At 39.9% G+C, this 24,088-nt stretch overlaps 1 protein-coding gene across 8 annotated transcripts in view; it reads right to left on the bottom strand.

The window, feature by feature from the left end:
* Positions 1-24,088, bottom strand: part of RBMS3 (RNA binding motif single stranded interacting protein 3) — a 1,441,154-nt gene that overhangs the window by 1,366,694 nt on the left and 50,372 nt on the right. For 6 of the 8 annotated variants that reach the window (XM_031938179.1, XM_031938177.1, XM_031938180.1 and 3 more), the window contains exon 1: positions 9,571-10,397. In XM_031938179.1, the coding sequence (XP_031794039.1) occupies positions 9,571-9,783 (213 nt within the window). In that variant the 5' untranslated portion in view covers positions 9,784-10,397. Of the gene's footprint in view, positions 1-9,570; positions 10,398-10,621; positions 10,680-24,088 lie in introns of those variants that run through there. The other 2 variants (XM_031938175.1, XM_031938176.1) reach the window with 2 other exon arrangements.

Here is a 24,088-nt window from a genome sequence, read left to right as displayed (position 1 = left end):
TATTTTCCTTCTCAGGGTTTTTTTTTCTTTCTTTATAGATCCGATTTTTTCTTGTGTAAGTAAGATAACTGTATAAATATGTATACATATATTGGATTTAACATATATTTTAATATATTTAACATAAATTGGATTACCTGCCATCTAGGGGAGGGGTAGAGGGAAGGAGGGAAAAAGTTGGAACAGAAGGTTTTGCAAGGGTCAGTGTTGAAAAATTGCCCATGCATATGTTTTGTAAATAAAAAGTTATAACAAAAAATTGAGGTTAGAGTGAGAAAGCTGAAATATATTATAGCACATGTAGGTCCCCAGACAATTCTGCCTTAGGTGCAATGTATTCCCTGGGTCAGCATTCAGTCAAAATCACAGCTCCAGAACCCCTGCTGATGTGTTTATTTTTCTCGGTCAGCCACAGAACATAATTAGTTCAGAGCAAAAGCATTTAATGAAAAGGCAAAATCAGAAAAGTAATGATAAAACATTTCCCCAAAACTGTAGGGCATACTTTCCCACAATTATATGGGGAAAGTGTGGAAAGAGGGAATTCACATAGGAAAGATGTAGAGAGAAACATAGGAAGCATCTGGTCAGGACTCACACACAGAGAACATATATAACCAAAACTGTAGGGCACACTTCCCCACAAATATATAGATATATATATATATATATATATATATATATATAGAGAGAGAGAGAGAGAGAGAGAGAGAGAGAGAGAGAGAGAGAGAGAAAGAGAGAGAGATCCAGTGTAAATAGGGAGTTTACATAGGAAAGCATCTGATCAGGGCTCACACATAGGGAACATATATAACCAAAACTGTAGGGCACACTTCCCCACAAATATATAGATAGATAGATATAGATATAGATATAGATCCAGTGTACACAGGGAGTTTACATAGGAAAGATGTGGAGAGAAACACAGGAAGCATCTCATCAGGCCTCACACATAGGGAATATATATAACCAAAGCTCATATAGAAAAGCAATTTATCCCTCTGACAGAAAAGGTCCATTCTAGTTTTCTGATGCTATAATTCCACTGAGCTTATTCTCCCTGTACTTATATCCCAGATAGCCTCTGGTTGGTATGTAGTATCTGCTGGGTATCATGTCTGGGTGATCTTATTGGCTACTACTAGGTGGTACACCACGGCTCCTGTGGTTGCTGTTTACCAGAGTCAGAAGCAGCTCCACTGGACACAAGGTTTTGCACCTTCTCTCTTGTGCCAGGCTCCTGCTACAAATGTATTTCTGGCTGAGTTTTCTTTTTCAGAACACACAACAACCTCAACTAGCTGGCACCACAAGCTTAACTCAATTGTGTAACTATTTCCTTTCCACTAGGGACAAGGTCTCTGTTAGAAACTATACTCTGATTTAGGATTAGAAATCCCTTGTGGCTCCCCGCTCAGGTTCAATTGCTAAACTGTATCAACTCTATGGATAAACTGTATCAACATTGTTTGAGAATCTGCCTTTCCAACAAATTATCTAGGGCTTTTCAGATTCATGGTCAAGGAGCTTTTCAACTTCCAAATTCTCACATGCATATCAGTGGTGGGAGTAAGGTACAAGAACAAATGTGAAGTCCAGTAGCAAGGTATCATCTTCTTCCTATTTATCTTCAGACTATGTGGCCAAAAATAACATTTGTAGATAGTTACAGTGCTAGCATGGTCTTAGAGATCATCTGGTCCGATCTTCTCCTTCCCTTTTAGAGATCAGCAAACTGAGGCCATAGGAGGAAAGACAACTTGCCCAAAATGACAGTTAGAAGACCCAGGACTATAACCTAAGTCTAGAAGCTAGATGGCACCGTGGATAAGACACAGGACTTGAAGTCAAAAAGACCAGAGTTCAAATCTTGATTCAGATACTTACTAGCTGTGTGATTAGCTTGTGCAAGTCACAATTTCTCTGTGCCTCATTTGTAAAATGGAGATAACTATAGCACCCACTTCAAAAGATGGGGATCAAATGAGTTAATATGTGAAAGTGTTTGCGAAAGAAAGCGTCATAAAAATGTTATTTATTAGTGCTATTGTTTTACCTTCCGATTTCCAGAAAAGGGCTTGCCCTCTATGCAGGGCTTCTTTCCTATCAAGTATTAGGATTCCATCTGGAAAATCATTAACTGAAGCTGTTAGCATAATAACAACTCAATTTGGAATTCCTGGACACTGGGGAAAGGATGGGGAGCATCTCTAGGTTTCAGAAGTCAGAGGATGAACACAAAGTCAACTTTTCTGGGTTGTACAAATCAAATATTCACGAAACTTACAAACTGCCACATTATGCTGAGGATTTTTTCATAGTCAACAACAGGATTACAGGATGTTTTCCCACATCAGTTACATGACTCAGGAAACATGGCTGCCCCCTTCACCAGAATCCAAACTCATCCCTTCTGCCAGAGATGAGAACCTGATCTTCAGTAGAAAAGAGCTATAACCATGTCTATTTCCCTTCTTCAAGTCATTTACTAAAGACATAAGAAGCTCCTGCCATTAGTGAATTTATATGCAACATGATATTGTACAAAGAAGTTGGGATGGGAGTAGGAGTCAGAACCTGTGATTTCGAAAATATGTGGAACTCTTAGCAAACAGCCCTCTACCACATCCATTTATTAAGCACCTACTGTGTGCTAAGCAAATACCATACAAAGACAAAAGGCAGTCCTTGCCTTCCCGGAGCTTACCATCAGAACGGGGAGACAGCAGGTAAATAACTAGTGACAAATGAGATGGAGAGAATTAAAAGAAGATAGGGAGGCATTAATAGGAGCGAAGATCAGAGCTCGTTCTGCAGTCACTCAGGGCACTGAGAAGCCAAGTGATCTACCTGGATTAACACAACTCATAAATGTCAGTTATGGGGCTGACTCTAACTCAGTTCCTGATATACCTCCCTCCCTCTACAGATAAGTAGAGTACAAGGAAAAGGGAGAGATGAGTGATTGCTAACCACTCACCTGCCTTACCCCTCATTCAATTCATATCAGAAGAACAGCCCTGCCAGGAGGGAAGCTGGGAGAAAGCTGCCAGCAGCCAACTGGGCAACAAACCCCCTCTCCTTTCCCTGTGACATTCCACTCTCCAGTTTCTCCTTTTCTATATATATATATATATATATATATATATATATATATTCAACAAGTCAATAAGCACTTACTAAAAGCCTCCACAGGCTAAATATAGGATGTACAAGAAAACTTACCATGTGAAATTTTCCTTGAAAGATTGAATGGGATAAACTGAGGCCTAATACTCTGTGTCCACTGGCTGGATTCTCACATGATGCATACAACTCATAGGTAATCTTCCCAAAGAACTCGTTGAGGTCATCTACTCTAGATATACTTCACCTTTTTTAGTGCCCCGGGACCTTTGAGCAGGCTTTCTGGTGACACCTGTGGATCCCTTCTCAGAAAAATCTCTTTAAACACAAAATAAAATGCATAAGATAACAAAGAAAACCATATTGAAATACTTATCATTTTTTTAGAAAAGCAAATTTATGAACCTGAGGTTAAGAACTCTTGTCCTATGTTTTCTGGATCAGGAAAAAACAGCCCAAAGAGGTAGTTATCAGTCTAAGGTCACAGAGATGGCAAATGGCAGAACTGGAGATCTGAATTCAAGTTCTGTGACTTCAGATCTTATACTGATTCCTCTGTGCCATGTTACCTAATTCATTCCTTCCTACAAAGAAGAAACATAACAAGAAGAATGAGGAGAAAGAGAAGAACAAGAACAAGAGGAGAAAAACAAGAACAAAAACAAGAAATGTGATTAGCATCAAACTTTTGTTTACTGTGTAACTCTGCTAACTTCCCTACACTCTCTCCTGTTTTCTTACAAAAGAAAAGAAAACATAAGAGTAATAAGCTTTCCCAAGACTAGTTCCCACCAGCTGTCAATACTCTTCAAATCTTTCAAAGTTCTCACTCTGCCAGTTCCCAGCAGGATGGGACACTTGACCTTTGAGCTTGGCCACACTTCTGGAGAATAAGAGAAAAATGTGGTCTTTCCCCAAATGTCAAATTTAGCCTTCAAATCACCTCAAGGGGAAAACTCACCAGGTAGGAAAAAAGATCCTAAAACTTTGTAACTTCAAGTACGATAAGCTGAAAGTCCTGCCAACTCTCTGCACCAATCAAGAACAGCTGGTTACATCAGATAACGGCTTTCACATCTCATACAATCCAAAGCACAGGGAGTGTGTGAACCAGTAAAACTGTCATAACTACCTAAGGCAGGAGCCCCAATGGACTTTCTGCCCTCACCTAAACAAAATTATAATCAAATCTGATAAAATGAATTAGCAGTATATTACTTTATACTGAAAAAACAACAACACAGAACACCACATGTATATATGATCCTTCCTGGTAGATCCCTTCCATAATCTGCCTCCTAGATATATTTCAATCTTGATTTCATATTACTTCCCTTTCACATACCCTCTGTTTTAAAGAACTTTTCCTACTTGTATTCTTTGTATATGATTTTTCATCTCCTACCTGTGCCTTTCCACAAGCAGTAACCTCTCCAACCCTGTCCTATACTAATTTAGAATATACTCTCTCCTCACTTCTACCTCTTAGAATCCCTACCTTCCAAGAAAATAGTGTCTTCATGAATACTTTTTTGATCCTAGAATTCCGAGTACTTTCTAGTATCACTTGGAATTACTTCACATAAACTGTGTATTCACTTCTATGGGTGTATGCAGTTAACCTCCTTCCTCCCTATCTCTCCCCAAAGAATGGGCCTATTTTAATTTGTCTGCGTATCTCCAGCATTTATGCCACAATGTCTGTTAAATTAAATCATGCTATCCCACTTATTGGCCATAAAGCACACCTGTTAACCAATGATCAGAGTCACAGAAAATCAAATTGTTGGGCCGGACAGGAAAGGGGAAAGCCATTTCCCACTCTTTTTCTAAGGATTAAGAGCCCTAGCTGGATCCAAAGACAAACAAGAACTTAGGAAATGCACCAGCAAGCATAAAAAGATCTGGTATTTATGTATCACCTTAAGTTTTACAAATTACTTTAAAAACAATTATTTCATTGGATCCCACCCAAGAAGCCTGGAAACCTGGATACTCTCATTATCCCCATTTTGCAGATGAGGAAACTGAAGCAGATAGGGAGATTAAGGAAGTTAGCATCTAGATTTGCACTCAGGTCTTCCTGATTCCAGTTCCAATGCCTTATCCACTATATCCTCCAGCTAGTATATCTATAGCATATGTGTCATATGTCTATTGTTAGACTTAATTGTGTAGAAAATGTGCATTGCAAACCTTAAAGTACACCATAAGTGATAATTCACATTTTTAAAATTTTATTTTATGAATTTCATTGATTTAGAGAATTCCCAGTGTGGAAATTTCCTCCACAAGTTCAATCTGCAACTTCAAGCTTTAGAGAGTCTTCAGAAGTAAGAAGTTAACTAACTTGAGCAGGAATACATAGCCAGGAAGAGTAAGAGAATTTCCTGGAAAGGCTCAGTTTATTTCCATTCTACTGCTCTGATGCTCCATGATTTTCTCATGATTCTCATTAAAAACGAGTTGCAAAAAAATTTTTTAATTAAAAACTGAGGTAGGAGAGTATGTAAAGTTCAGAAGTTACTTTCCTGAACATAAAAAATGGTAGAAGAAAATCAAAGGATTAAAGAAAAAGGGAAAAAAATGATTAAAACACCCAAGATTATTAAACCTGGACAAAAGAATGGTGAAGGCCGAATCTGTAACTTTCTTCAGATATCTGGAGCCTCTACGCCTGAATGGTGATGACCAGTTATTCTTATCCGAGTATAGGAAAACTAGGGAAAAACAACAAGTGGTATTGATAGTATTCTGACGTTTACAAAGGACTTCCCATAGATGATTTCAGCTAAGCTTCAAGAGTATCCTTCGAGGTGGGCACTTCAGATTTCAATATCCCCATTCAAAAGATAAAGACACTGAGGCCAGAAGAGGTCATCTGTCTTGCCCATAGACACTCATCCAGTAAACATCAGGGGCAGGATTTGACCACAAAGAAGCACTACTCCAAGTCTAGACATCCTGCAATACTCTGCTACCTCCTTAAAGAAAAGGGGACTTAACTGGTGATGAGTGCAGGGCGGGGAGGGCACGGCAACAGTTAATGCTGAAGAAGGAATCTTGCCTCTTCTTCCAGGGGAAGCCAAGCTAGTCTAAAGCTCAGAGATCAACCAGCTGACCCGTCAAGGTTCCTTCCAATTCTTGATCCAATGAACATACAAATTGTAGGTCTTTTGATACTGTATTTAAGAACGCTTTATTTACCTGGACACAGACAGGTGAGACCTTAGGAGGAAGCAAGTGAGAGGTTAGATTCAGTAGGACTGGTACTATGTAAATTGGTCCGAGCTCAGACATTCCCAAACGGGACATTGCTTCAATTGTCCCATGTGACTATCATCCTGATAAAACACAGGCTGGTTTTGGAAAGTTTTGAAAATATTGCACTTCCTGCTATTTTTTTTCTATCCCTCCCCAATACCCAACAACCCTGAAGCAGTGTAGGATAATAGAAAGAATGATAGATTTGGAGTCACCTGATGACTTCACACCTGTGGGCACCTGAAAAAGTCACTTAGCTTCCCAAAGATTCCATTTCTTCATATGTAAGATGAGCAGGTTGAACTAGACAACACCTGGGGTTCCTTCCAGCTCCAAATGAATGGTTCTATGAGGAACTACAAGGGATTCTAAAAGTTTGTAGGTCAGTCTATCCTTATAGCCCGTAGACGCTGCTATTATGGTTACTAAAGACTTTCTGAGAACTTGGGACAAGGCCCTGGCTATTTTTTTGTCAGGTGACAAACTTAGGACTAAGTCTACTATTCTCATTCCAACTGGACAACTGAGAAAGAGCAATGGCCTCAAGATTCATTCTAAGAAAATATTGTCGCTGTCTTAATTCGTCCCTCCCCAAAACAAGTCACGTTAAAATGAAGAGCAGCTGTAATAAAGATGCTGTTTAAAGGGTTTGTGCTTTAGGAATATCGACTCTCATATTTCCAGTCTGAATTTCTGTAACTATTGAGAAAACACAAAGATTCAACCAAGAATATATTTTGTCACTTTCATATTTTTTAAAGAATCCTTCCCATTATGTGTGTGTGTTCGTGTATTTCTTCATAGTATGACCAAGACTTACACATCTATTTCAGTTTGGATTTAGTTTTAATCACAGAAGAATAACCTGATTCAGCCTTCTGAAATCTTGATCACTGTTGAAACCAGAATTCACTCAAAAAAAAAAAATCAAATGCATACTTTGTCTTGATAGTCTCTTAAGACAAACCCAGCTATAAATGTCCCATCAGCCCCGGCCCCATTTCTTCAACTCTTCTAAAAGACAGAACAGAAAATCTTTTGAAGGAAGGAAGAGGCCACTAAAGAGTTAACCCAACTGATTTCTGGGATGAGATGAGGATGGAGTCTGATTTTTTTTTTTTTAAGGCAAACACCTGGAGGGAAAAAAAGTAGTATTTTGTTTCTACCTCAAGAAATTGCCGACAAACATAAAGCAAATCACATCAGTGGAATACTCAATTATCTGCACATGTTAATTAACTAAATGTAATCAGCCCCCTTTCAGGCCTCTTTTCACCTGCAATAATATGAGGACTGGATTTGCTTCCCTGCTCCCCACCATGGGTAAAAAAAAAAAAAAAAAAATAGACAGACTGCATGGTGCATCCAAGAGTAACTAGTAAGCAGGGATTTCTGCTGATGGCAGGAATTTTCTCTGCTCAAGGCACCAAGAGAACCCACAATATGGAGATGGTAGGACCGGCTGTAGACTGCAATTATTTCCCAAACATATTTTAAAGCATCGATTTAAAGTTCGGCTAGATAAAAACTCTGCTCTGAGAGGGCTGTTTCATAAAAGCGGGCTCGGAGAGTCATCTGAAGTCGTAAATATGCAGTCATGACAATTAAATATTCATGAAATCAAGAGTTACTGAAAAGCTGAGTATATTAGAATATTAAAATCCATTGCCTTTTTCCCTCTTCTTTGCTATCAGCTTCCCCCCCACCCCCCAGTAGCTGCAGAGCAACACAAACCGCCAGTCCCAGTGCTTTAGTGGGTTGCTTTTCACATGAAAACCATGTCACTGATTTTCCCCCCCGATTGACACACAGCTCTGATGCTCATCTTGCTTCCTGCATGCAGCACACATTCTGACCACTGGTGATTTCGGGAAAGACACTTTTTTTTTTCTCTTCCCCTAAGACTTGTCAAGTGAACCCAACTCGAAATTCAATGTGGCTAGAGCATCCTCGGTGTAATCCAGTCATAGTTGAAGTATTTATTCAATCCACCTGTATAGCAGAAGCGTTCACAGCAACCAGACCAGTCTCCAACTCCCAGCTTTCCTGAGTACTATTGTCTCTTAAGACAGTGGAACTCATCACACTACCCACATCTTTCCCATTCAGCTTCCACTGATCAGCCCAATCGTGATGTAGTAAAGGGCCTGAGCGCAGTTCTCCAGCTTCCAAACACAAATCATAACTTTTTGGGGGGATGGGAAGGTATGGATTCCCCATCAAATTCCCCAAGTTTAATAGCATCAGTGCAGGTGCCCCCTCTTCCCTCCCCCCTCCCCAGGTTCCATGGAACACTTAACCTTCAGTTTCACCAAAAACACGTAAAGATGCAGAAAATGCTTAGAGAAAAAGTCATTTGCTGCTGAGTCTATTGGCCCGACATTATCAGGATGGCCATTTTTTAAAAAATGCATTTCTCCCTCTTTATTGAAGAGGAGTGGCAGGGACAGTGTAAAACTGGAACCATCTTCCCCTGAACTCCATTCCCTCCCAGGCTGTCTGTCCCTCCCTAAGTAAGAAGGAGCTGTCCCTCGGTCTGCAATGACACAGCAGGGCTGAGGCAGACACGAGGGGCTGCCCTTCCGGGGGCAGGGGGTGACAGGTGAGGCCGGAGGGCTCCAGGCGGCAAATGAGGGAAAGTTTGCTCCCCACAGCGGGCCAGCTAGCTGCCTCGGGGCCGCTCTCCGGCTCCCCGCCCCCGGCCCCCGAGGCTTCCCCGGAGCCACTTCAGAAGTCGCGGCTCGGGAGCAGGGAGCCCCGCAGAGCCTCCTCCCTTGGATCCGGGAGGGCCCCCGGCCGTCCCCGCCTCCCCTCAGCCCTCAGCCCCGGGCACGGGAGAGCACACCCAGACAGCTCCATCCAGCCCGCAATCCAGGACAGGCTCCTCCATGCCGGCGCTGCCTCCACTTCGGAAAGTCACTCCCATCCCCACCCCCGCCCCGCCACAGACCGACAGACACACGCAAAGACAAGACGGCCGGCCGCGCGGCCAGACAGGCCGGCCGGCCGGCGGGCGGGCGGGCGGGCAGCCCCGGCCGCCCGGTCCCCGGCCCCCGCCCCTCCGCCCGCAGACCCCACCCTCCGGCTGGGGCTCTCCAGCCAGGGCAGGGGGGTGGAGGCGACGCGAGGACTCCCGGCTGAGCGCGGAGATGCTGGGCAGGGGGCGGCCGGCAGACCTACCTTTTTGTCTTCTTTCTCGCTGTTTGGTCTCTTCTCTGGGTGGCTGTCCCCGGCGGCCGCACTTTCCCCAGGCTGCTCATCCTGCGGCGGCGGCGGCGGCGGTGGCGGCGGCGGCGGCGGCGGCGGCGGTGGCTGCTGACAGCCTCCGCCAGCCCCCTGAGAGTGGGGGATGGGCTCCGGGCACTGAGAAACTCCCTTAACATCCATCTCCATCTTCCGATTCACTGTAGGGCGAGACAAAAGCGGGGCAAGGACTTGGCAGCCAGCGGCGCACGGCGGCTCCCTTCACGGGCCCGCGGCACGCATGGCTGGGGGAGCCGGCACGGGCGCAATCGCTCGGGCTCGGCTCGGGCTCGGGCTCGGGCTCGGGCTCGGGCTCGGGCTCCGGCAGGGCTCGAGCTCCGGCTCTCCCCCGCCCCGGGCTCTCCGCCGCCCGCCCCCCCTTCCTCCTTCCCTCTCTTCCTCCTTTCCTCCCTTCCTCCCTCCCTCCCTCCTCGCCACTAGAACGGCCAGACTTTTGTATCCATTGAGAGCGCGCCTGTGCCTGTGGGGCTGCCTCCGTGTGTGTGCGTGTGTGTGTGTGTGTGTTGTGTGTTGTGTGTCCTTGGTGCGGTGGCCTTCAGGCTCCCCGAAACAGCCAACGCGAACCAAGCAGCTGACGCCTGGCCGCCCAGACCCTGGGAGCTGGAGCCGGGCGCGGTGCTTATTTACTTTCTCTCCTTATCTAGGTCCCAAATCCAGACCTTTGTTTTTGCCCCTCTCCTCCTCTCTGGCTCCCTTCTGCTCTGCCAGTTCCCCCAAACCCCCTCCCCGGGAGCCTTTGGAACAAAGTTAACTGGAAGAACAAACCACAGATCGCCGGGGATTAGCCCGGGGAAACTGCCAATATGCTGGTCACGCCGAGGAAAAGTTCAATGTCCACCCCACCCCCACGCCGACCCCACCCCCAGCCCCCGGCGCTCCCCCAGCTAGGCTTCCCTCCTCCCCTCCCCTTCCCCCCGGCCAGAGCCTGTGCTACCCAAAAGCAAAGGAAAACAAGCGATTTCCCGACCTGTGCAAGGTGGTGGTGGCGAGGATGAGAGCCGAGCATGGACACGATTGTGGCTGGCGTAGCCCCCACCCCCCCTTACCCACGCCCGACCCCCCCCTACCTCCACCTCCCCCCCCCTTTCCACTGGTGACTGCGATCTCCTGGATGGCAGTCGCCTGGCAGGCTGGGGTGAGTGTGTGCGCGCGCGTGTGTCTGAGTGTGAGTGTGTGTTTGGTGTGTGTGACTGGAGCTCCCTCTCTCTCCTTCTCCCTCTGTCTGCTCTGCCAGCGGCGTGGCACGCAGCATTGCACAAGGAGAACTGGAGTAAAGAGGAAAAACAAGAGACAATTTCGGGCAGGAAATCGACATCCCTCTCAGCTGCCTGCTCCCGGGTTTGAACCTGAGCAGAGGGGAGAAAATGTCTGGCTCTCAGTCTGGCTCCTTTTAGTTGGCGATAAATGTCGGGAGCCCAAGCTAGATGGGGGAGGAGAAGGGAGAGGAGAGAAGCTAGGGGCAGGCATTTACTGCAATATGCCTTGGATTTTTTTTTTCTTCCAAATGTTAGCTGCCTTTTTCAGATGGGAAGTTGTGCCTTTTCCAAGAACATTCTCTCAGAAGGGCAAGGCTCGCCTTCGGTGCTGATCCTAGTGGTCAGACAGCAGTCATTCCCTTGATGTGTATATATTTTAAAAATGAATGGCAAGGTTAGACTTGGTAATTCTTAAATCAGGGCTCACCGTCAGGTGATCAGGTTACACTTCTAAATATAACATCACATTGTCCTGGGGAACTGCCTGGCAACTTCATGGAAACATCGAGGGGGAGGGACTTGCGAGAGTGGCCCTGAGATTGGTCTCAGGAATAGCTCGCTTGATAATGAAATACCCGCTTATTAAGATGCAGGTCAATATTAAAGGATGCCCTTTGCTCCGGGTTCCATGATATCCCTCTCCTGATTGGATAAATGAACTATTAATTCCATTTCCCAGAAAATTTCCCTGCTAGGGTGTGATGAATATATGAGGTTAACTTGAAGAAACTGAGAAATCTTATCCTTCCTTTCTGCATCACATTATCCTCAATATAACTTTTATATAGCAGTTACACATTTCCCCCTAAAACAAGTAAACTACTCCTGTGCCATGTCATTATCTCCTATGGATCAAAGAACTAGAGCTCCAAGGCTCCTCCATTCTCCTCACCTTACAAAAAAGGAAACTGAGTTCCAAGTAAGTTAAATCATTTGCCCACAGTCACACAAGGAGTGGGTTATGAAGGTAAGAAACAACTCAGATCCTCTCGTTTCAGAGCCAGACAGGGGTTCTTAACCCTTTTTGTGTCAAAGACTCCTTTGGCCAGCTGTGAAGAAAATTGTTTTTAAATGCATAAATCATATACAATTACATAAAAATGTAATGTCTGATCAATTTCCAATAGATAAATACATTGCTTGAGTTTTGAAAAATAAATGCATAAAAAATACATAGGAAAAAGAAACCAAATACATTTAAACACAGTGATCTATTTTTCAAAATGTTCACAGGCCATGTGAAAAGGTCCACAGATCCAGCATGTTCTTTCCATTGAAATGCCCTATCTTTGAAGAGAATCTCTTCCTTGATACCTTAATAATAAGTTTGGGGCCTTTGTGTATATCACATTTGTTTGGGATGTTGTTTATATCACATTTAATAATGATGAAAGCGTTACCATCATTTCACATTTGATCTTAACAATAACATGAAGCTTGTGCTGTCCCATTTTTTATATGATGAAACTGGGCCCCAGACCCTTAAGTAAATTGCCCATGGTCAAGAAAGATTATGAGGTAAGATTTGAACTCATCATTCTATACTCCCTGTTCAGCATCCTCTGGAAGATCATAACATAACCCCGTGGAGGTCGGTATTACACAAATTATCTCTTTACTAAAGATGACATAATTAATAGATGACCAAGCCAAGATTTAAATCTAGACTTCAAAGCTAGTGCTCTTTTGAGGATAATTCAACCAAAAACAACACTATGAAATAAAGTCTTAGGGCCTGAATTAGTCAGCTTTTACCTTAACTCTTTTTTGTAAAAATAATAATAATAATTTTTTTAAAAGCCAAACTGATTTTTTTGTTTAATTGTTTTTATTTTCAACTAGGAATCTAAGTGGGAACATTATCTTCAAGTAAAAGTATTACTCTTATTTTGAGGAATCAGATTTGGTTTTGACAGATCCATGGGAGACACTATGTCACAGAAGATTCTTTAGGGTGGTGTTCTGCTCCACTGAATCAGTTGTTTTTATAGTCAACAAACAATAAACCCAATGGGATCCAGAATTTTCTGAACCTTTCAGGCAACTATGTGACTATATAGATGTGAACCTCTATAGCATATAATTTGGAAAAGCTTGGCAATTCCCTTCAGCCTTTAGCCAAGATGTTCTCAACGCATATATCAATTTTTCTCATAAATGGGGAGCACAGGCCTATGGTAGATGTGAGGAAGCTGAAAAAAAATTATTATCAAAACTTGGTGCAGAAGCAGCAGAAAATATGTCATCAGAAGATGTATGTATGACTACAAAAGGAAGTAGGCCTTTTGTTTGCAGTGTCAAATGATGGAGAGGGTTCCCAGGTTCTCACAGAGGATTTCCAGGAAGACTGAATAATAGATATACAAAATGAGGAAATAGAGATCTGCATCTTTAGCAGGAATGCTTATACCAATGAGAATGAAGGTCCATTTAAGGATCAATATATATGAAAGGAAGTTTGCTTCAGTATGAGATTCACTATATCGTACAAGAGTAGCAGCTCATTGTGTTTTTTTTTAATTAATTTATTTTAAAAGCTTTTTATTTTTCAAAACATATAGGTGGATAATTCTTCAACCTTATCCCTTGCAAAACTTTGTGTTCCAATTTCTCCCTTCCTTCACGCCCTTCCCTAGATGGCAAGTAGTTCAATATAGGTTAAACATGGTAGAAATATATGTTAAATCCAATATATACATACATGTTTATATAATTATCATGAGAAGCTCTTATTGTTAAAGCGTATTAGAGTTAGAAGAAAATGGAATTCCAATCCTGCTCGTTACTTACTGGTATGGGATCATGGGAATGTCCTTATACCTCAATGTGTTTTAGTGTCCTTATTAATAAAATTGATATTATATTACCTGTAGGGCTGCCTCACTGGGATCTAAGAAAATAATGTATGTAAAATATTTGCAAATCATAACCCACCATTTAAATGTCAGTTATTGTGATGTCTATAAAATGGCATTATTCTTATAGTGAACAAAATATGCAAGTCAAAAAGCAAATACATTTGAATGAATGCACAAACCAAGAAATTCCAAGTTCCCTCATCATCTGAGAGGACTTACATTGAAAGAAATAAAAATTACACCTCTTGGTCATTTGTTTTATTCAAATAGATTCTTTTTTTAAAGAGCTATCTTTAAATACTCCTGCATCTGAGCCTTGATTGTAGGCAAACATGAAGACAAGTGATCTTTGGAGTGGTGAGGTGATGAACTTGATAGATTTTCACTCTTCAACATGGGGGGGGGGGAGAATCACACGGTGGGACAGAAGTTAGAGCAGCTGAATCGTTTCAATCCTTCTTCCATGCTTGCTTCCTCTGAAATGTGTTTGTACGTTTCTTTAAGACTTTGAATGAAGATTATATTAAAAATAAAGACACCAACACATCATGTTGACTGTTCTATATTTAGAAGTCAACTAAAAAAAAAATTCCTATTGTTACATACAAATATTTTCCCCTATTCTTCTGCTCTTGTATTTTTGGAGCTCCCAATTCTTCTGTATACATCTGCCTTAAGTAAATATGGATTCACCAAAATATACCGCACATCAAAATTGTTGATTGCATACATTTGGGCACCTAATTATGCATGCAGATTGCTGTTTCAAGCACGCAAGCAGCTTGCAACATCCCCAAAATCCAGACCTCCAAGTCATCAGAAGTATTTGTTACTATTTTCCTGTTACCTTAATGGGCTTCATTTCTGGATTACAAGCAAAATAAGTCGCATGGATAATTCTGACCTTTACGTGCCCTCCATCCAGCCATCTCTGATGAATCATAACAGCCTGGTCAGCTTTATCCAATGTTGTTTCTCTCTTCGGTGTGTGGCTCAAACCATTTTGTTTCTTCAGTCTTTCCAGTGAGTTACCAGAAGACTTGAATTCTCGATTTAAATGTTATCCTTGATATTTCATCGATTTCTTGACCTTTCAATTTGACTGACTGAGATCATTATTCTGCCATATCCTCTCCCTCACTCCATCCCATCAGAAAACCTCCTGGAGATTCCTGAACAATGGAAAGGTTTAATAGGCTAAAGAACTTTTCCCTCAGTCTCTCATAATTGTGAATTTGGGCTAGCCAGTAGTCTACAGTTGTCCATTCTTCAAGACAACAACATCACACATTCAATTATTTCTCCATTGAAGTCTGATTCCCTCTAGTACCTTGTGTTAGCACAGAGGTGATCCAAGCTTTGCAAAAGCCCTTTCATATGAGTCCGAGATCTAGAAAGTTAGATCAAGCTACCAAGGTTATGATGGGCCCCCATTTGAAGGGGCTCACCATCACCTTAGCTCTCAATTTTTAATATATTTTGGCTACAGTGGATTATGAAGAGCTGCTAAGTCATGAAGAGTTGCAATCTCAGATGGTGAAAGAATTACTTGAGCCAATGAAATAATAAATTGGGGGTATATTTTATAAACTCAGAAAAATCCAAGGAACTTAACGATGTTCAGAAGGGCAATTATTTTTTCCCATGATGCCAAAATTCAGTTGTATTTTTCTGTTTTCTTTATGGAAGTCCTATAGATTCACATATTTTAATGTGTTTTTCAGCATTTATTTTTTCCTTAATTTTGAGTTCCATTTTTTTCTCTCTCCCTACTCAGTTAGAAAGTGAACGTATATGATACCCATTATATATGTAACAGTATGCAAAACACCTTTGCATATCAGCTATATCCGCCATCCCCCCAAAAAGCAAGAAAAATGAAATGGGGAAAAATGTTTCAATCCACACTCAATTCATCAGTTTTCTCTTTAGAAGTGGATAGCATTTTTCATCATGAACCTTTTGGAACTGTCACAGATCACTGTACTGACCATAGATAAATTTTTCACAATTGATTATTGTCACAATATTATTGTTTACTGTGAACAGTTTTCCAGTTCTGTTCATTTCACTTTGTGTCTATTCATATAATTCTAGGTTTTTCCTTAAGTCTTCTCTTTTGTCATTTCCTATAGCAAAACAGTATTCCATCACAATCATATGCCACAACTTGTTTGGCCATCCCCCAATTGATGGCATCCTCTCAATTTCTAATTCTTTGCCACCACAAAAACAATTGCTACAAATATGTAATTTAAAAAATATATAAAGTCTTTTGCTTTTTTCTTTGATCTCTTTAAGATACATACCCAGTGGTGGTATTGCTGGATCAAAGGATATACACAGTTTTCTATTAGGGATATTAAAAGGGATAGTTTCAAATTGTTCTCCAGAATAGTTGGACCAGTTCACAACCCCACCAATAACACATTACTGTATCTATTTTTCATATGCCTTTCGATATCTGTCATGTTTCTTTTCTATCATGTTAGTCACTCTCACCCCTAGACAACATATATAAAAAGTTTCAAGATTTTTTTTAAGAGCCAAAAGATTTTGAACAGGAAGGTATTTTAGAGATCATCTATCCCACTCACCACAAAGGCTCTTCCAAACCTTTTCATCTCTCTTCAAACCACCCATGGGATTTTCCTCTCTCCCCTCAACTGAGAACCTTGACCCATAGATTACTGAAAAAAAAATAAAGCTGTTTGCCAAGAATTCCCTCTTCTTTCTTCCCCCTCATTTTATATTACCCAGAAGCCTTCTGATGCTGTCAGCTCCTTTGTGTCACACAGAAAGTTGGCTATTCTCCTTGACAAGGCAAAAACCTCTACATGCACAGTTGATCCCATTCCAGTCCAAATTCTCCAGTAGATTGCCTCCTCGATCATCCTTACTTTCATTCATCGTCAGTCTCTTCCTGTCTACTGGATTCTTTTCTCTTGCCTACAAACATGTCCATGTCTCTTTCATCTTCACAAAAATCCCCACTTGATCCATCCATTCTCATTAGCCATTATTCTATATCTGTCTTCCCTTTTATGGCTGAACTCCAAGACTATCTACAATAAATGCCTCCCTTTTTATTACCCTCAATCTTCTTAACTCTTTACAATCTGCATTCTGATTTTATCATTCAACAAAAATTACTCTCTCCAACATTACTAACAACTTCTTAATTATCAAATTTATTAGTTTTATCACAATCCTTATCCTTCTTGACCTCTCTATAGCCTTTGACACTATCAATCGACCTTATTTCCTTGATACTGTCTTCTTTCTATGTTTTCACTCCCACATATTCTACTTTTTCTTCTTATAACCTTTGCTGAATTTTCTTCATCCAGGTTACATTCACTAATTGTCAGAGTCCCAGGAGATTCTGTCCTGGATCCTTTTTTCCTTTTTCTTCTATTCTATTTTGCTTGATCTCATGGATTCATGATCACCTTTATGTTAATGATTCACAAAACTACCTTTCCAGTTCAAATCTCTGATAATCTCCAGTCTTACATTTCCAGTGTTATTGGTTGCCCCATTGAAATCTTAAGCTCAATACGTTCAAAACTAGATATTGTCTTTTACCAGAAACTCTCCCAATAACAAACTTTCCTATTATTGTAAAGAACATCTTCCCAGTACCCAAGACTTAAAACATAGGCATTATCCTCAAATCTCACACCCTCTCATATTCAATCTGTTGCCAAGGTTTGTTAATTTTAACTTCTTAACATCTTAGATATGTCCCTTTCTCTCTTCTGATACTCTCATCATCCTGGTGCAGATCCCCTTCCCCTCACATAAGGACTACTGTAACAGTGTGCTGGTGGATCTGCCTGCCTCAAGTCTCTCCCAGCTGCCAAAATAATCTTAAAGTTCAGGTCTGACCATATCACTTGGGTACTTAATGAACTTCAACAGTTCCCTATCATATCAAGATATCAGGATCAAATATGAAATCCTCTTTTTGGCATTCAAAGCCCTTTACAACTCTCCCTTCAGAATAAAATATAGATATAGATATAGACAGATAGAATGTAATCATTTTAAAATTAATTTTTATTCTGAATTCCAAATTCTCTCTCTTCTTCTAGTTATTCCCCTATTTATCAATAAGGTATACAATATTATACCCATTATACTTCTAACGGCACACAAAAAAATTTATGTTACTCATGTTACCAAAAACAAGCAAAATAAAAAAACTAAAATATGATCTAGCCTCTATTCAGAATTTATCAATTCTCTCTGAAGATGGATATCATTTTTCATCATGAATCTTTTGAAATTGTCATGGATCATTGTATTGATCAGTGTAGCTAAGTTTTTTACACTTGATCACTGTTATAATATTGCTGTTGCTGTGTACAGTATTCTGATTTTGTTCATTTCATTTTGCATCAATTCATTTCCATGTCTCTCCAAGGTTTTGTGAAATCATCCTTTTGTCACTTCATATAGCACAATAATATTCTATCACAATTGTTCAAATATTCCCCAATTATTAGGCATCTCTTCCAATTTCCAATTCTTTTCCAGAACAAAAAAAAAAGCTGCTATAAATGTTTTTGTGCATATAGGTACTTTTCCTTTTTCTTTGATTTCTTTGGGACATAAATGTAGTAGTGGCATTTCTGGGCCAAGAGGTATATACAGTTTTTATACCTTTGGAGATAGTTTTAAACTGTTCTCCACGATGGTTGGACTAAGTTGATAATTTCATCAACAGTGCCTTAGTATACTTATTTTCCCATATCTCCTTCAACATTTATCATTTTATTTGTCTGTGGTATGAACCAATCTGAAAGGTGTGAGGTGATATCTAAAGTTGTTTTAATTTGCATTACTCTAATTATTAGTGATTTAGAACATTTTTCCATATGATGATTGATAGTTTTGATTTCTTCTAAAAATGTCTGGTTACCTTTTAACTATTAATCAATTGGGGAATGCTTCTTATTTTTATAAATTTGACTGAATTCCATATTTATATTTGAGAAATGATATTTTTATCAGAGAAACCTGAAGCAATTTTTTCCCAGTTTCCTGCTTTCCTTCTCATTTTGGCTGCATTGTTTTTCTCCTTTCTTCTTTATCTCATATCATTCGGAAATCTTTTATTATTATCAACTCCTTCATCCCTATCTTACGGAAGAAATGACCTTATTCCTTACCACTCCTTTCCTCTGCCTACATAAGTGATTTTATTCTACCCATTTTCTACTGCCTCCTTTCTCTTCCCTACATTATCACTTATCACTGATTCCTTCTTGTCTACTGGTTCCTTTGCTACTGCCTACAAACATGCCCATGTCTCTCTCCAAAAATTCTCATGTGATCTTTCCATTTCTGCTGTCATCCTATATCTCTTCTGCCTTTTATGGATAAAACTCCTCAAGAAGACCATTTACAATAAGTGCTTCTCTTACAATTTCTTCTTAATGTCTCATTATGTGGCTGCTGTTCTCTCCAAAGTTACTAAGGATCTTAGTTGCCAAATACGAAAGCCTTTTCTCAATTGACTTCTTTCCTTCCTTTGACATTGTTGATTACTTTCTCCTCCTCCACATTCACCCTGGTTCTCCTCCTACATATCAGCCACTCCTCTATCTCCTTTTCTTGATCTTCATCCAGGGCACACCCTCTAACCACAGGTGCTCCACAGAATTCTGACCTAGGCTTTCCTCTGTTCTCCCTCTATATACTTTACTTGGTGATCTCATCAGTTCAATAGTAATTATCATCTCCAGGCTTATGATTCTCAAATCTACTTATCCTATTCTTAATCTAGTGTTGCATCTACTGCTGCCTTTCAGTTATCTCAAACTGGATATGAAGTAGATATCTTAAACTCAGCATGTCCAAAACTTAATTCACTGTCTCTCCCCCTAAATTATTCCCTTTCAAACTTTCCTATAACTACAGAGGGCATCACCTTCCAATTCCCCAAGCTCACAATTTAAATGTCATCTTTGATCCTTAACTATCCCTCTTCCACCATATCCAATCTGCTGCTAAAGACTGTCCTTTTCACCTTAACAATATTTTTCAAATTTCCCACCCCCCATCACTGTCTGATGCTGCTAATATTCTGATATAAGGCCTTATCACTGCGCACCTGAATTATTCTAATAGTCTGCTGCTGTGTCTCCCCCCTCCAATCTATTTTCTATTCAATCACCAAAGTAATGTTCCAAAAATGTAAGTCTGTCCATGTCAAACTGGTACTTAATAAATTCTGGAGCCTCCCAATATCAGCAGGATCAAAGATAAAATCTTCTATTTGGGCATTTAAACCTAATTATAATTTAACCCAACCCTCATATTTCTAGTCTTTTTACTCCTGATTCTATATCATATATTCTTTAAAACTGGTAATATAGCCTCCTTGGTATACCATGAACAACACAATTCACCTTTTGGCTCCAGGCATTTTTGGCTGCTCCTCATGCCTAGAACACTCTTCTTTTTTTTTGTTTTGACTAAGGACTTCTGGAGTTTTTTCCTTCAAATCTCATCTAAAACTCTTAGCTTTTTCAGGAAGTTTTGCTAAATGTTTCTTAATTCTAGTGCCTTCCCTCTTTTAAGCATTCCCTATTTATCCTACATATACTTTTTATGTACATATTTATTTGTTTGTTGTCTCCCTCTATTAGACTATAAGGTCCCTGAGTGCAGGAACTGTTTTTGCTTCATTTTGTATCCCTGGGATTTAGCACTATGTGCCTAGTGCATAGTAAGTGCTCAATAAATGTTTGTTGAACAATGAGCATCTGTATCTCCAGCTCTTATCACATTAAATGCTTAATGAATGTGTATTGACTAACTGACTGGACAAGTTGGTGATAGGACTGCTGTACTTGTTCTGTTGAGACATATACCTGGAATATTATGTTCACTCCTACCCTTCAGAGCATTTCCTAAAGATTTCTAAACCATAGTACTTCTGCTCCAGTCATCCTCTTCATCTCCTACCTAATAGAACCACTTTGACCCTGTCCCTGGGTGAATTTTCATCTCATCTTTTCCAGAACCAGGGCTCCACATCACTTTTCAGTCATTTCCAAATCATTCCCCAGGTTTCTGTTTTCTAACTCCTTTCATGGACTGTCTTCTCCTCCCCCCAGGACTTAGACAGCTAAGAAAAAGTCTCCAAGAGAATGTGATAGGTGTCTTCAAGTATTTGAGGGGTTATCAAGTGGAAGAGGGATTAAATTCAATCTATTTGGACCCAGAGTATAGAATCAGGAGCAATAGTTCTAAATTGAAAAAAGGTCAACTTGCAAGCTTAATGGCAGCAAGAATATTATGGAAATTAGAGCCCATATGAAAACAGAAAGGGCTCCCTCCAGAGGTAATGATTCTTTTCCTTGAAAGACCAGACAGAAGCTGAATGATCATTTGTTTTTGGTGTTTAAGACAAAAATATTATTACTGTTCTCTGAATTTTAGGCAAAGATCTCCTGGGAAAATTTTTATTTAATTTACCATTATCCTTAAATCCAATTATTTCTAGTTGTGAAAAATATCCTAACTGGCAAAACCTCTCCCCACTCCACTCTTCCATATCCTTAAATATGTTTCTACCTCAAGATGGCTTGAGAAATATTTATAGAAATCTTGGATAAGGAAAACGTGATAATGATATGTTCAGATGTACTTTGGGGTTAACATTTTAGAACAAAAGTAATGTAATCCACTGAAAATTACTCAAATGCTAAATTCTTTCTTCATTTCTTCTTCTCATGGATTAAAAGAGTTCCTTCCTGTGAAAGGAGTTGTTGGATGAAAATAAGTCACTTTTTTAAGCAGGTCATGGCATGTATCACTTCACAGGGGAGGAGAGACAACGATCTTAACTATACAGGAATTAAATTTGGTTTCTACCCTTGATCCATTTCCTAAGATTTGGGCTTTGTTCTTTGTTTCTTATACATTTCCAAATAGGGAAAAGTTGGCAAATGGGTTTTAGACCAGATAAATATTATTTCTTTTTTTTTTTATTTAATAGCCTTTTATTTACAGGTTATATGCATGGGTAACTTTATAGCATTAACAATTGCCAAACCTCTTGTTCCAATTTTTCACCTCTTACGCCCCAACCCCTCCCCTAGATGGCAGGATGACCAGTAGATGTTAAATACATTAAAATATAAATTAGATACACAATAAGTATACATGACCAAAACGTTATTTTGCTGTACAAAAAGAATCAGACTCTGAAATATTGTATAATTAGCTTGTGAAGGAAATCAAAAATGCAGGTGTGCATAAATATAGGGATTGGGAATTCAATGTAATGGTTTTTAGTCATCTCCCAGAGTTCTTTCTCTGGGCGTAGCTGGTTCAGTTCATTACTGCTCCATTGGAAATGATTTGGTTGATCTCGTTGCTGAGGATGGCCAGGTCCATCAGAACTGGTCATCATATAGTATTGTTGTTGAAGTATATAATGATCTCCTGGTCCTGCTCATTTCACTCAGCATCAGTTCGTGTAAGTCTCTCCAGGCCTTTCTGAAATCATCCTGTTGGTCATTTCTTACAGAACAGTAATATTCCATAATATTCATATACCACAATTTATTCAGCCATTCTCCAACTGATGGGCATCCATTCAGTTTCCAGTTTCTAGCCACTACAAAAAGGGCTGCCACAAACATTCGTGCACATACAGGTCCCTTTCCCTTCTTTATAATCTCTTTGGGATATAATCCCAGTAGTAACACTGCTGGATCAAAGGGTATGCACAGTTTGATAACTTTTTGAGCATAGTTCCAAACTACTCTCCAAAATGGTTGGATTCGTTCACAACTCCACCAACAATGCATCAATGTCCCAGTTTTCCCGCATCCCCTCCAACAATCATCATTATTTTTTCCTGTCATCTTAGCCAATCTGACAGGTATGTAGTGGTATCTTAGAGTTGTCTTAATTTGCATTTCTCTGATTAATAATGACTTGGAGCATCTTTTCATATGACTAGAAATAGTTTCAATTTCTTCATCTGAGAATTGTCTGTTCATATCCTTTGGAGAATGGCTTGATTTTTTATAAATTAGAGTTAATTCTCTATATATTTTGGAAATGAGGCCTTTATCAGAACCTTTGACTGTAAAAATATTTTCCCAGTTTATTGCTTCCCTTCTAATCTTGTCTGCATTAGTTTTGTTTGTACAAAAACTTTTCAGTTTGGTATAATCGAAATTTTCTATTTTGTGATCAGTAATGATCTCTAGTTCTGCTTTGGTCATAAAGTCCTTCCCCTTCCACAGGTCTGAGAGGTAAATATTATTTCTTAATGTTTTCGATTGAACTATAAAGTTTTTACATTGGGGATGGAATGGTGGATAATTACTTTGATTCATAGGTTGTATGGGCTGCTGAGGAACCTTCAATCCTGAAATTTCATGATTCTTTATTTTGGAATACATGGAGATTTTCCCAATCCAATTACTGAAATGATGACTGAATTATGTCCTGAGTTTTTCGTGTAAAAATGACTGAATTATGTACTGAATTTTAAAAGAAAAATCAATTTCTTTTCTTGAGAGAGAGAGATTTTATTTATTTTTCTCCCAACAGGAGAAGTTTTCCACACACTCCTGCCTATTAGTGATATTGTACTTACTGCATCAAGCACAAAAATATTATGAGGTCTCCTCATTGAGATTCATAGTTACTCAGAGAAGATCAACTTCACAATCCATACAGGAAAAAAGGAAAAGATTAATAGTTGCTTATTGTTCAGTCTACGAGAAATAGTGGAATGAAAAATCCCAATGAGCACAACAAATGGACAATTCATCAGGCCCAAAACTGATAGAAGAAGAAAGAAAACTGCCTCACATTTGAGAATTTGAACAGTACTTTCAATGATATGAGGCTATTCCATACATACACACACATATACACACGAACATGCACACATGCACATAGACACATCCAAAAACAATTTTATTACATCTTTGAAAAATATTTTAGTGGTTTCTCAGTAATGTCATATGTCTATATTTCATTCATTTATTCAATAAGAATTTACCAAATAACAACTATGTGCTTGCCATTGAGTGTTAATAGAATACAAGTCCCCTGAGAGAGTCTTTTGTTTTTGTCTTTTGAGAGATAGGAGAACAATATGCACACATATTGAAAATTGCACATAAAAGTACATAAGTACATAAAAAGTATGTATATAGGAAATACACAGTCATTTCCTAGGCAACAGCACTAATTGCTATGGAAGTCAGAAAAGGCTTCACATAGAAAGTGACCCCTGAGCTGAACTTTAAGTTGGGTACTCCCTCAGGTGGAGGTAAA

Source organism: Sarcophilus harrisii, chromosome 5 (genome assembly GCF_902635505.1).
Source record: "Sarcophilus harrisii chromosome 5, mSarHar1.11, whole genome shotgun sequence".
Taxonomy (NCBI): domain Eukaryota; kingdom Metazoa; phylum Chordata; class Mammalia; order Dasyuromorphia; family Dasyuridae; genus Sarcophilus; species Sarcophilus harrisii.
This window is presented reverse-complemented; position numbering and strand designations above follow the sequence as displayed.